The sequence below is a fragment of the Amblyomma americanum genome, chromosome 4, assembly GCF_052857255.1.
Source record: "Amblyomma americanum isolate KBUSLIRL-KWMA chromosome 4, ASM5285725v1, whole genome shotgun sequence".
NCBI lineage: Eukaryota > Metazoa > Arthropoda > Arachnida > Ixodida > Ixodidae > Amblyomma > Amblyomma americanum.
The window spans coordinates 177,157,042-177,170,281 of NC_135500.1; the positions used below are offsets into that span (position 1 = coordinate 177,157,042).

At 44.4% G+C, this 13,240-nt stretch overlaps 1 protein-coding gene across 1 annotated transcript; it reads right to left on the reverse strand.

Annotated features, from left to right (window-relative positions):
- Positions 1-3,971: 3,971 nt before the first annotated feature.
- wol (Dolichyl-phosphate beta-glucosyltransferase wollknaeuel) lies at positions 3,972-13,201 on the reverse strand. Its single transcript, XM_077662382.1, has 9 exons — positions 13,043-13,201; positions 12,531-12,708; positions 12,291-12,337; positions 11,119-11,280; positions 8,930-9,040; positions 7,160-7,219; positions 6,916-7,067; positions 6,746-6,831; positions 3,972-4,232 (listed from the first exon to the last, which is right to left on the reverse strand). Exons 1-9 carry the CDS (start codon positions 13,112-13,114, stop codon positions 4,114-4,116), a joined length of 987 nt encoding a protein of 328 aa, XP_077518508.1. The 5' UTR covers positions 13,115-13,201; the 3' UTR covers positions 3,972-4,113.
- Between the last annotated feature and the right edge of the window lie 39 nt (positions 13,202-13,240).

Genomic DNA, 13,240 nt, shown 5'->3' on the forward strand with positions numbered 1-13,240 from the left:
CACCTGTAGCTCGGCTGAAGGTCAAATTCCAGCGTACGCAAACGCGCCGCAGCTAGCCCAGTGACGCTTTCGCTGCAAAACAACATCTCTGGGTCTTTAAATTCCAGGTGGGCTAGATTAAGCCAGGGTAAATGCGATCGTCTTTCATAGTCTTTAAACTACTTTATATCAACTCGCCGCTACAGTCGCTCATATGCTACGAGCTCCGAGCAAGAAGATGGCAAGAAGGCCGCTATTCCAGACATATGCGGGGTTTCCTTGCGGACGCGCGAGGAGCACGCCCGTGAAAGTCATCGTCTCGCACGTGCTCAGCTTGATTTATTGACTGAAAATGTTAATTAGTTAAGGAATGAGGTAGTAGTAGAAGCGGTTTATTAAAATATTAACAGAAAGGAAGGAAAAGATTTTTGCTAGCCCCGGTCAACGTTGCCCCGGCCTGCATCTGTTATCGGTACTGAAGCTCCTGAGCTAGCAGGCAGAATGGAGAAATGAAATGAAAGAGTTGAGAGGCCGGGTCAGGAATAGAAGATAGGGGACGAGAGAGGTAGTATACACAAAAACTATTTACACAATAATAAATATGTACAGGCAGGGACTCCGGAACTTTTTTTTTTTAGGGGAGGGGGCAAGACTTCGAGCTTATTTTGTTTATTTGTTCAAAGCTCATTTACATAATAAAGTTTATATTATTAATATTTTCAATGTTCAAAGGTTGATGCAAACTGTCCCGTTGTGGTGAAGACACTCCAACAGCCAGGAAGGCAACGAAAAGCCTTCCAGAAGAAACTACTACTACTGAATGACACAAGCGCTCTGGGCGGTCATCAAACTGGATGCATCCAGTTATTGGCCGCGCTCAATTTAAAGCTGGCAAGGAACCAAAGAACCAACAGCAACTACAACAACCTGGGAAAATGTGGAAGCATTTGCACGTGGCCACGATCAATGGAGATAAGCCTGGTTGTATCTAGCATTACAAAGCAAAGTGATAAAGCCGTGTGCCGGTGGCTTTGAATGCGAGCGATCAAACGGTGCAAAGATACACGACAATATAAAACGAATTGAAATGGGCAGCTTTATAGATGTGCGCACAAGGAGCGATCAATTGGTTAAAAAAGTGTGTGCATAGTTTGTTTAAATTCTGGTAATCATGATCATGTACACGGGTCAGAGAGTCGACTACTGTTGGGACAGGACTGGTTTAGGTTAATCACATACGAAATTAATGCTTTACAACTGGCTACGAAGCCAACTATAGCTCAGCTGCACTGTGCTTTGCATTAAAAGAGTCCTAGAACTGAAGTGTTTCAATTGTCAGAAATCTGATCCAAGTGCAAGCAATTGGAGACTGAGTGGGGGGGGGGGGGGGACGCTCCCCCTTCCCCCTGGAAAAATGTTGGGGTGATGGCCGCCCACTTTAATTGCCTCCCCCCCCCCCCCCCCGCCCCCGTTCCGGGGTCCCTGTGTACAGGCCTGGTGCGCGCGTGATAAGTGCATGATGAAGCAATTTAAAGAATGGCAATTATTGGAGTGCCGGAACAGGCCGACCACATGTGCACAAGGCTACGATAATTGTTATTTAAATAATGGCAATTATCCGGGCCTTGTGTGGTCCGCCTATTCCGGCAGCCCATTGGCCTCCGCCGCAGCGTGGACCCTGCGAACCAGCCCTCGATCGTTGCTGGCCGGGGTCCTCGGTGTGCCCTCCATCCGCGACAGGGAGGCCAAGGTGAGCTTCTCGATAACTCGGAATGCCATTCCTCCGGGTGCGATGGAATATATTATATTACAAAAGATTAGAGGGGAAATTCCTGGTAACCCCATCCCCAAAAATATGCATATCCTACCAAAAGGGCGTACGACCAAATGGTCGTACACCCTAGTATAACGTGAGGTTGAATCCCACATATACCACATGGTGGTATATGGGGTTCAACACATCGCTGCATATGGGATGCGAGACACAGTATAGTAGAAGGCTCCGGAAAAATTTCTACCAGCTGGGTTTTTTTACGCCCACCGACATTGCAAATGTATACAACACAAGGGCCCTTTTGCAATTCGCTTCTATCGCACCATGCAAAAAATGTCCCAGAGCTAGACTCAAAAAGCTGGCACATGCGATTTCATTGCAAACTGTATACGGGATTGCATAGACTTTCATGCATGGACCAAATAAATGTACATAATTACCAATTCAACACCTCTGCAATGAAGTGATAAGCACAGAAGTGAACTGAGTGAGTGGCGTACTTGGACATGTTCCGGCACCTAGTAAAACGGATAAATCTGACTTGAAGACAGTGGGATAAAAGTCAGAATTAACCGAATGTCGAATTATCGAATGGCCTCCCCAGAACTGCCAAGAACCGTTCGCGTGAAAGCAATATTTATTTGCTGAAAATCTGGGCCATCTCCATTTAGGACGAAACCTGCGCGATGACGGCAGTTCTCGCCTTTCTGTAAAGTGCTTTAATTCGTGTACGCCATCGGGAGTGTCGGAAGCAGAACTGCTCCAAAATGGCAAGGTCTCCGCGGCTTCTGCTGGAGCCTCTTCGCATGCGAGGACGCAAACAAACTGCGAACAGCCCGTGACGAGCACAGAGTTTCGGCACGCTGAAATGCCACGCGGACGGAAGCGCGCATATTGGCGCCGAGCGGCATGACGGCTTTGAAAAAAAAAAAAAAAATCAGCGACGAGGAAATTATCGTTCTAAATGGCGTGCAGCTATGGGCTATACCAGCCGGCCGAGCCCAGCAGTCGCCGCGGGCTGGCGGCAAATAATAATAATAATTGGTTTTGGGGGAAAGGAAATGGCGCAGTATCTGTCTCATATATCGTTGGACACCTGAACCGCGCCGTAAGGGAAGGGGTAAAGGAGGGAGTGAAAGATGAAAGGAAGAAAGAGGTGCCGTAGTGGAGGGCTCCGGAATAATTTCGACCACCTGGGGATCTTTAACGTGCACTGACATCGCACAGCACACGGGCGCCTTAGCGTTTTTCCTCCATAAAAACGCAGCCGCCGCGGTCGGGTTCGAACCCGGGTACTCCGGATCAGTAGTCGAGCGCCCTGGCGGCGAAGCCCCGAAAACGAAACTATGCGGGCGGCCGGACACGCTATCGTCCTGTCGACGGGGTCGGTAAATCGTCAACGCCTGCCGTTGGGCGCACGTCAAGGGACAGCTGGAGTTCAAGCCTGAGGCCGAACATCTGACCGACCTTTTGGCGGGCAGTTCATACCTCGAAGCCCGGCCGAATTAACCAATGCTGGGCGGGGCACCCGAATTAACGAGCTTCCGACAGCATAGACATCCACAGGCGCTTGGCGGGATTCCGAATTAATGGGGGTCAAATTAAAGTTTTTACTTAAATTACGGATTCTTAACAAGTTTGCTGAGTGGCAACCATGCGAGTAGACCCATGGAAGTGTCAAGGGTTGTTTTCTACAGTTTTGTCACTGCTGTGGGGGTCTACTACTTTTTCGAAGACAATGTGTCAGCTCAGCATACAGTGGGTCTCCCTTATTACCTCTGCAACCTCACTGAGTTTTCAGCGTCACTAAATGCTAGCAGCTATTGTTTTTTGGCTACTAACCCTACTACTGCCAAAATACATCTTTTCTTTACAGAGCACGAGTTTCATGGATGTTTAGGTTTATGTGGTTTAACGTCCCAAAGTGACTCGGGCTATGAGGGACGCCGTAGTGAAGGGCTCCGGAAATTTCGACCACCTGGGGTTCTTAAACGTGCATTGACATCGCACTGTACATGGGCCTCTAGAATTTCGCCTCCATTGAAATTCGACCACCGAAGCCAGGATCAAACCCACATCTTTCGGGTCAGCGGCCGAGCGCCATAACCACTGAGCCACCGCAGCGACTTGAGTTCTATGTATGTATGACTGCAATCTTCTGAGGTTCCAGACTTGCACTTGTGTGACAAAAGCTCCTTCAGGGACCTTCACGACACAGTTTTCATTTAAAAAGGCATTTATTGATGAGCGCAGCTCATGTTCCAGCAGGCTGCGCTTCCCGAATATACAAGATAACAGCATGTAAAAAAGAAAAAAAAAAGAGGTGTGAAAAAATGAAGCGGATCACAGACTAGAGTCACTCAGTTGAGCTTCTTTGGCTGTGCTGCGATGGACCATGCACCAATCCTGTACCGTAACCAGATGAGAAAAAGGTCCCTCCCCATCTCCACCCATGTCCAGAATGGAACAACTTTTGAACCTGCAAGGGGACAGAATTGTGAACAATAATACAGCATCTACACACGCTACAAAGCAATACTGCCAACGCTGCAACTAGGCGACTAAACGAATTTTTTGAGCTTAGAATCATTGTACCAAGAAAATGGACCATTGGGCAGAAAGGAATAAACCAACACACGCGTTGGAACAGGTATTCAATGCGTATGCACTCACAATCTGCTAGAGCAGCATACCCACTTTTGACCGGTCTCTCCTTCCACTGCTGTCCATCCATTGCATTTTTTCCCATGTAGTGCGAAAAAGCTGATAGTGACACCTTTACTTGCATGCATAAGCAATGGTATATGAACATACACTTCACTATGGTGCGAAACATTTTATTTTGGCAAGATCACGTGGCATAAAATTTTAAATGTACATTCAGTATTCTATTTGCCCTCATGTTTTAGGTTGGCACATTCAATTTCATAAAAGTTTAAAATACATTATGCCCATGAAGAAAATACCATTTGGAGCTTTCTTGTAGATACTCGAGATATCTACGCCTCTAATGTCCCATATTCCAGTTACTTAGGCATAACAAAGTGGCAGTTTGGGCTTGTTGGTAGCATACGATACACAAAATAGTGCAACAACATACAGGGACAAAAAAGGACACACAAAAACGCTCCTGTGTGTTCTTTCTTGTCCCTGTATGCTGTTTTGATATCTTGTATATTAGGCCTAACACAGAGGAACAGAAGAAACGCTCTCATAACTACAGCACAGGAGTTACTATCCACCTCCAATAGCCATGGTATGCACTTTTGAGACTCGATGTCCACAGCATTAGAGAAAATTTTGTATCACCCAGCAGCAAGAAGGCAACAGAGTCCCAACAAGATTTCTGCTTTTCAGAGCTGCTTTTCAACAGAGATGTCACAATATTTGTTATCAGATGGCACATCACACTATGCCGATTTCGGTGTGGACAAAAGTGCCAAAGCTGCTCACTAGCCAATACTGAGAGTTGTATTATGTCACTGCCACAGACACTTCTGATCCCGAGTCCTATCCTGGTCAGAGTCCAGAGTGCGCTGGACATGCAAGGCTTCTATGTGTTCCCCCTTCGTTTCACTTGAGAAATGAGTGTAATGAAGTGAAAGTAAAAAAAAAATAAAAAATTCTGCAGATCAAAAATTGTGGTTGCATCATCGCAACTGCAGCATTTTCTATTAAGAGTGGATGCAAACATCCACTGGCCTGTGCACATAGATGCTGCGTTGGTGCATGGCGTACACACTCGTTTGCAGATCAAGACACATTGATTAAAATCAGAAATTCCCTTAATATCGTATGACTTTTCGCAGAACATCTTTACGCACATTTCATTTTCCACTTTTAAAAGCTTGGATAAAGGTAGCAATTCTTGGTTCAGCCATAAAAATCTAGACAGGGCTTCAAGAACTGGCTTGGCATCCAGCAGGTTTAGGCTCAATCACAACTGAAATCTGCTGTGTAATGATGCTGTATCTGCATTGAGTTTGAACCTAATAAAATCGATCAGGAGGGAAAGTGCCCGTATAGAATTGGAATCAAATTCTACTCAGTATCTACAACTGAAACTTGTTAGAAAGCCTCCTTAAACACTAAGAAAATAAGTCACGTCCTTTGTTAGACTTAAAAATTTTGTGTCTGTGCCCATCTCAGACGCTACCTGAAGAAACGTTGAACTGCAATGAAAGTAACCATGGTTTCAGCCCCCGCCCCACACTACCATTTGCTATGCCATACAGCCATCCTTTAAACAGCACTGTGTTAAAGCAAGTCTACTGGGACTGGTAGTACTTTTTAAGCCACACAATTTTGTAGGCCAGAATAGCAATGAATTAAATCAGAAATCAGCAGTGTAATTTCATGCCTAGTGCTTGCTGACTGCTCCACAGGTCCCCAATAACCTTGTATCTCGCCTGCATACACCCAAAAAAAGGTGTTAAAGATGGACTTGAAAAATGGGTTTAAGGTCAAATTTGAGTAAGAGGTGGAGAGCTGGTCAGAGTCAACTTACTACCACTCACCAGGAGAGGTTAAGTAAACAAAAAATGATATAGGCTCAGTAATGCATAATGGTCAAGTGCAGTAAATAAGACTGCTGCTGTAGTTCCCTAACCAAAAGGAAAGATATGAAATAAAAGTGGCCATGTAATGCTTCAGTTCTGGACCCTGTGAGGTACATGAATAAATAAATAAACCTGAGATGAAAGTGCCATGACAGAGTGCCAACAGGGGTCAGTGAAAGTTCATATTCGCTAATGTCTCCACCAGAGTTGCTGTATGCCAAGTTACTTCGAACACACCAAACACCTCCAGGATTCTATGAGAATACTAAGGCAAACTACAGCATTTTTTTTTTTAGCTATAACAACCGGCTCTTATGGGTAACTAAAATTCCCTTTCAAGCATTTTTGTGGGTTGGGGCCAGTGCAGAACCAAACCAAGTCCTAAGCCTACACAGAAAAGGGGGCAGTGAGAAAGATACACAGAACAACAAACCTTCTATCTCAGTCCAGTGAACAGCAACTTCACCAATTGGGAACTTAAGTGCTTGAGCTATATACAAAATCTCGACATCAAAGGCCCTGAAAAAAAAAAAAATAACAATGGTTTGTTGCAACATGCTATTTAATGCAATGGATTTCTGTTGAGAAGCAGTTATCACTCACCACCTCTCCACATGCAGCGAGGTGAATAGTTGTGCTGCTGCTTCTCTACTGAAGAGCTTAAAACCACACTGCGTGTCTGAAATGCCTCTTACAGTGAACAGCCAAACAAGGAAATGGAATCCATACATCAGGAACGTCCTGAACATCGACCTCTGTAATGAAGAACCAAAATTGTGATGAACACATTGGTCACCAACACGGAATATGCCATACTCTACACAAACATTGTAAGATTGCAACTAACCTCAGCAATGGTTTCCTTTTCCAAGTGGGAGCGTGAGCCAACCACGACAACTGTAGGGCTCTAGAAAAATGAATAATGCTTTCAGGAGATAGATACGCTACCGCAGTGATACATAATAGTTCAGGCCAAGAGACCTAAATTCTGGCTAAATGAAAATACTGAATTCAAAATACACTACAGATGAAAAAGCATAAATTTCATAAAAAGGAGAAGGAAATAGCATGATGGCACAAAGGCAGCAGCAATGTATCCATGAATGTCATCTTTCATGAAAACTTAAGACTTCTGGAGCAATACAATTCTCAATTTGATACTGTCAAAATGAGAACCAGTCACTTCATCTGTATTTCTTAAAGCAGCATAGGCACCTAATTTTGGTGGCATGTTTCCTTCTCTACAATGATGAGGAAGACACTACTATGCATGAATCACCATGTGGTATTCGCCTACAACTGCTAAATAATTTATAATCGAATTTTTCTGTCATGATATTTCGGTTTCTGCTTCAACAGCTGAACGATGGCTGTGACATCAAAGTGTGGTTATATGTCACGTGAGGCACGAAAAAACTGAGATGTAATCACTGCTTGATCATTTTAATTGCCTACAGTGCTGAAGCCAGCCTTCCTCAAGAGCCAGAATGACAACGAATGTAGAAGTACCGATTATAATGCAGTTTTTCATGCCTCACGTGACCTATAACCTCTCTCTGATGTCACAGTCATTGTTCAGCTGTTGAAACTGAATCCAAAACAAGAAGAGAAAAATTCGATTAAAATTATTCAGTGGTCATAGGAGAATACCAAGTGGTAATTCAAGTATAATAATGCCTTAAACCTCATTACAAAGGAGAAAACACGCACCCAAAAGTTAGGTGTCTATACTTCTTTAAGCGCATGTGGAACAAAACTGAAATTTTTGACATTCTGGCGCTCTGTACAGTAAAAAGCTTACAGGTTTTTTTCATCTTTACCGGCTTGGCAGACATAAACCAAAACACCGCCGGTGCAATCCATTCCAGTAAAAGTTTAGTAATGAATTTACCCTGATAACAGCTGCTTTATACAATTTTTAGGGGTGAAATGAGCTCTTGGCGACAGGAAACCGGTACTTGCATGAACCGAGAGCCAGTGCATGTTTCTTTGTCTCTCCAATTGCGTTAGTTAAGTGCTGTTCTGCTGTGTCCATCAAAATGAACCAACCAGCCCAATTCAGCCTACTTCTTAATGAAAAGCATGCAAATTCAGCGTTCACAGTGTTACTAAGCCTATCCTGTCTCCTTAGCATGTAAGGCCACCATAAATAGGAGATGTTGGAGGTGCCAAATGAAACTGCATTAAGAATGCTAAAGGATTCAAGTTCACTTCAAGGCAAAAGCAATATAACTTCTTCACTGGAAATGAAAGAAGAATGTATATATAAATCTGTGGCCCAGGCTCGATTTGCAAGAAAACAAATGCTTCACTGTTTTTCAATTTTTTTTTCGTGGACGACTCTGCTGACAAGTAGGGCATCCGTATGTCAGTTCTTTACTTGGATGCGCAACCAACCGCATGAATTACACTAGCAAATTTGTTGGAAAAGAAAGAGAAGTTATGTAAGAGAATTTCTTCGCCCTGTTACTCAGTTTCAATATCAATACTGAAATTTTCCATGAGTGAGGAACCTGCTTACCAGTGGCCATAATTTGACTCAGCAGACATGAAAGAATAAAAAGTGACCAAATTGCACGCAGGTCCTAAGGTGAACAAGCCAATGAGAAAAGCTTGCCTTTTTGAGTAGCCTGTCTGCTTCTTCTTCCAGCTTATCCAGGTCAGAGAATTTGGTTGCCCCATCAGCATCAGCAAATAGCAACCATTTTCCTCTGGCACTTAGCATTCCCTGGAGAGAGACCATAGTTATCCTTTCTGAACAGCACAATGATTACTGAATGACAACTCAGCTGTCCTACACACAAAACAAGTCCAGTCAAACTAAACCTCGCACGCGTGACATGTATTGAGGATAACTGAAAAAACAAAAAGAGGGGATCTCGTAAGTTAACCTTATCTGCTTGTCATTTCTCTACTTTCAAACTTAAAAGAAAGGACTTTATCCTCAGCACTGGTCTGCGCCTTGGAAGCTATCAAAGGTTAGGTGCCGTTCCTATGTCTCTAATGCATTCTGTCACTCAGTGTCTACAGAGAGCTGTTCAAAATTGTACTTTGTTTCTGCCAAGATTTCATTCAGTTCAGCATGAATGCAGCAAGGATACCCAGTTTCACTGCTCTGGCCTTACCTTAGACATATTTATGTCTTCGGCCACACCTATCCAAACTTCGCTACAACCAAGGATTAAGGACACTGACTCCATCCAATTCTTGTTTTTGGTAAAAATCGATTCCACAGCTTTTTCTAACAACACTGATGTTTGTTCAACAGCAGATGATGCATTTATTGCCGAGAAACCTGGATTTAAAAATTCTTCCGTCACTAGATTCAAATTAGACCTAAAAGAACTCTGTGGTCAATGTATAGAAGTGAATGGCAGCATAGCCTAGCCTTGGGAATCTATGCACAAAAGTTTGTCTTGATATCACCACGGTTCATATGTCAAAACTACCAGTGCTGCCAACATTTGTTCCATTTTTTTTACCCTTTCTTTGTTTTTCGGTGGAGGTACCTTCTTGGTCCTTAGAATGCATGAATTTACCAAGAGGTCAAGTTCACTTTGTCTACAGAGCCCGTTTAAAGGACAAAATATGCAGATACAGTTGATGCAAGTTGAGCCTGTTTATAACAAACCTGACGGTGCTGATGAGCACATGGATTGTGTTTGTTGTATCCGAAGATCCTAGTAAGTAGATTTCACATTTTTCAGCCAAATATACAAAGTCAAACGAAAGTGGTGTTTATTTCTTTAAAAATTGTTATGCAGACCTTATCACACCACTTTTGAAGCTCTCCAGTGAGGCCATGTACTCTTCACCGTGGCTCTTGCTGCTGATAAGCTATTATAGGCACACTAACTAATTCCGACTGAAGCCTTTACGGCCAAATGGTGCTAGTCAGCTCATAGTCTCCGATCTTCGACAAGGTTTTATAGAAACAGCAATGAAGCTAGCACGGTGCACATGCATGCAGAAGGCTATGGCAAAATGTACCGTGCATTGCCTGCGCACTGCCTGCAGCGCAGAACGTGGAGAACCGATTTAGCAGGCAACATACGTCACGAGACCAGCTGGGCCAGCAAGCCATCCTACATGACTGGCATTCAAACTTCTCAAATCTCTGTCATTGGTTGATCACCGACCATGTGTAGTAGTTTCGCATTTAGTGCTCCCTCTGTCTCCCGCCCACCACTACGCTTCCGATTCCTCATACGCTTTTCCCAGCTGGCACACACATATGCACCGATCAAAACTCTAGCCTATCAGCATGTGGTTGGCCAGCAGTAAACTGTAGTTCAAACTCAGCTTTTATTCTTTTCTTTTTTTTGGGGGTGGGGGGCGGTACTCATTTGAAAGGGCAGGGGCAGGGGGGATCACGGCCTTGGGAGATGTGTTCTGGTCTCAGCGCTAGCGGGAAGTGTGCATTTCTCGACTCCGGCGGACAGTCTGATGCGCCGCCTCTTTGGACTACATCCCCTAAACAAGCCTTGCAACCACGATCCTTCACTTTATCTGAAATGCAGTGCTATTGTCCTAATAAATATTTTTGACCATGACACTCTCATCTCTCATAATAAACGAGCATTCGTCATAACTGCAGCCATTATCAGTGGGCTCGACTATAACTGATAATCAAAGAAGATCGAAAATTTGCTCTAATCATGCACAGTTTAAATAACAGGAGCCTCTTAAGTGGGGTTGATGCTGATGAGATCAAAGAGTCAGTTCGAATAAATCAGCTGTTAGAACTAACAAGAGTCCCTGTACCAGTAAACAAGCCTGTTCCAACATAAAGATAGCACCACAAACCATGCGCACGGCACCACCCTTCCCGCGGTTCTTGGCGAGTGTCAGGACCCGGACATTCTCAGTTCCATGCTTGAGGCTGTATTGCATGCCAACTGACGTTGTTCGATCCCGACTTCCATCATCGACAATGATTACTTCATAGGTGAAGTTCACGTCTTTCTTCTGCAAGAACACAAATATTGATAGCTGTCAAACGCCAGTGCAAAGTACAAAACCTAGATAACTGAGAAGCCAAAGAAAGCATTTAAGCCATTTTTTGGATTTGAGGGGTACAAAATTAAATTTGCACTCCGTAAATACCACCCTTGCTTGTTTTCAGTTTCACAGGCACAATGATGATAAATTCATGCAACGAATGAGGTTTTCTACACAAAATCAACCAAGACCATGAGAAAACATTTAGCAGGATGCTAGCTAGGGATTCTTTCTGTATGTGAGCCACAGTTCCATGGTGTGCACGCAATTCCTGGCTCGAAGAAACCTCTATGCTTCTGACATATTATGGTGAAGTCAATGCAACAAGCGAACTCTGAGAAGGTGCTTAGGCTTGCTAGTACCAGGGCGACTTTCACACCTATACAAAAAAGAGGCCACCACAGCCTTGCGCTTGTGGTGCATTGCTGTGCATGTGACCCAAAACAGCAGGTGGCAGACTTTGTGGCCTTGCCTAGTAAGTAAAAAGTCATAACAACATTGTACAGACGAGAGAGTCTAGGAGGCGAGGGCAGCATAACTACCAAGCTTTCAAGTTCCCGTGTGCACTTCGTGCGCATATAGCACTGCACAACAGCTGTGCTAAGTCCTGTCCAGCGCCGCCAGCTGCGTAAAAAGAAGAAGAGGAAAGCTGCGCAGCACACGGTGCGCGATTCCTAGGCTGCTGCAAGCCTGATATTTTACCTTTTATTTCGTGTCGGGAGGGAAAGGGGGTTTAACGTCACAAAGCGATAAGGCTCAGAAGTGGAGAAGCTCCGGACTAATTTCCACCACCTGGGGTTCTCTAACGCGCACTGCCATCGCACAGTACACGGGTGCCTTGCGTTCCGCCTTCATCGAAACACGGCCGCCGCGGCCAGGATCGAACCCGCGTCCTCGGTCTCAGCCAGCAGTCTAACGGCCTGACCACTGAGCCACTGCGCCGACAGCCAGACACTCTGACACACGAATTAGCCTACCTGTTTGGCCTGCAAATATTCCAGGCACTCATCAAGCATGGGAGGAACTGAAAGAGAGGTATGAGCAAATTAATAAAGTGGAACTTCGCATTCACGTATGCTGTTAGTAAAAGAAACTAAGCAACTATTACTACAACTACTGCTAATAATAATAATAATGAAAACCATGCAGAAATGAGTAAGCGCCAAGTATACCCCAAGTAAAACCATAAACAAAAAGAAAGAAACAAACAAACTTACGGCGTTTCTCTTCTTCGTAGGCAGGAACAATGACAGAGAGATCGATGCTTGGCTCATCGTGTAGATGAGGGTACTGGAAGCTCCGGCCGGGTTGGGATGGATCTTTGAAATTGAATTCTTCTGAGTACCGCACAATCAAGGGAAGCCTCGATGAGGTGGCGTAGAGATAGACGCACAGCTAGAAGCACGCGCACACAAAACAGTTATGTTCAAGAGTGAAACAAACAAGTGGCAATCCGGAACACTCACTTTCGTATTATTTATGGTACAGAGAGGTAGACGACAATCCAAACCCGAGTTAAAGACCCTGTCCAGCCTTTAAAAAAAAATACGAACAGAAGGTAACTTCGGCGTCAGGGCGCTTTTAAACGAGCAACGCAAGCGGTTCCAAGCACTCGATGACAGCGAAAAGTTTTGTTCATGTTTGTCACGCGCGCCTTTTTACTTCATTAAACGCAGCATAAATGAGAACAGGAACATGCAGGAATGCAGAAAACTTCGTTTGTGCTTACCGCTAAAAATGTAAGTACCGTGAACAATAACAAGGACCAAAACGCGGACCACCAGTCCACGTAGCCCCACATTGCAATGCGGATCACGCACGGCAAACAGGAAACCGAAAGGAGCCGAAGCGAAAGACGGAAGACGGATGCTTGCAGTAGACTAATGTAGAAAGTGAAGAAAAGCTACTGAAGCGAAAAGGTGGGATT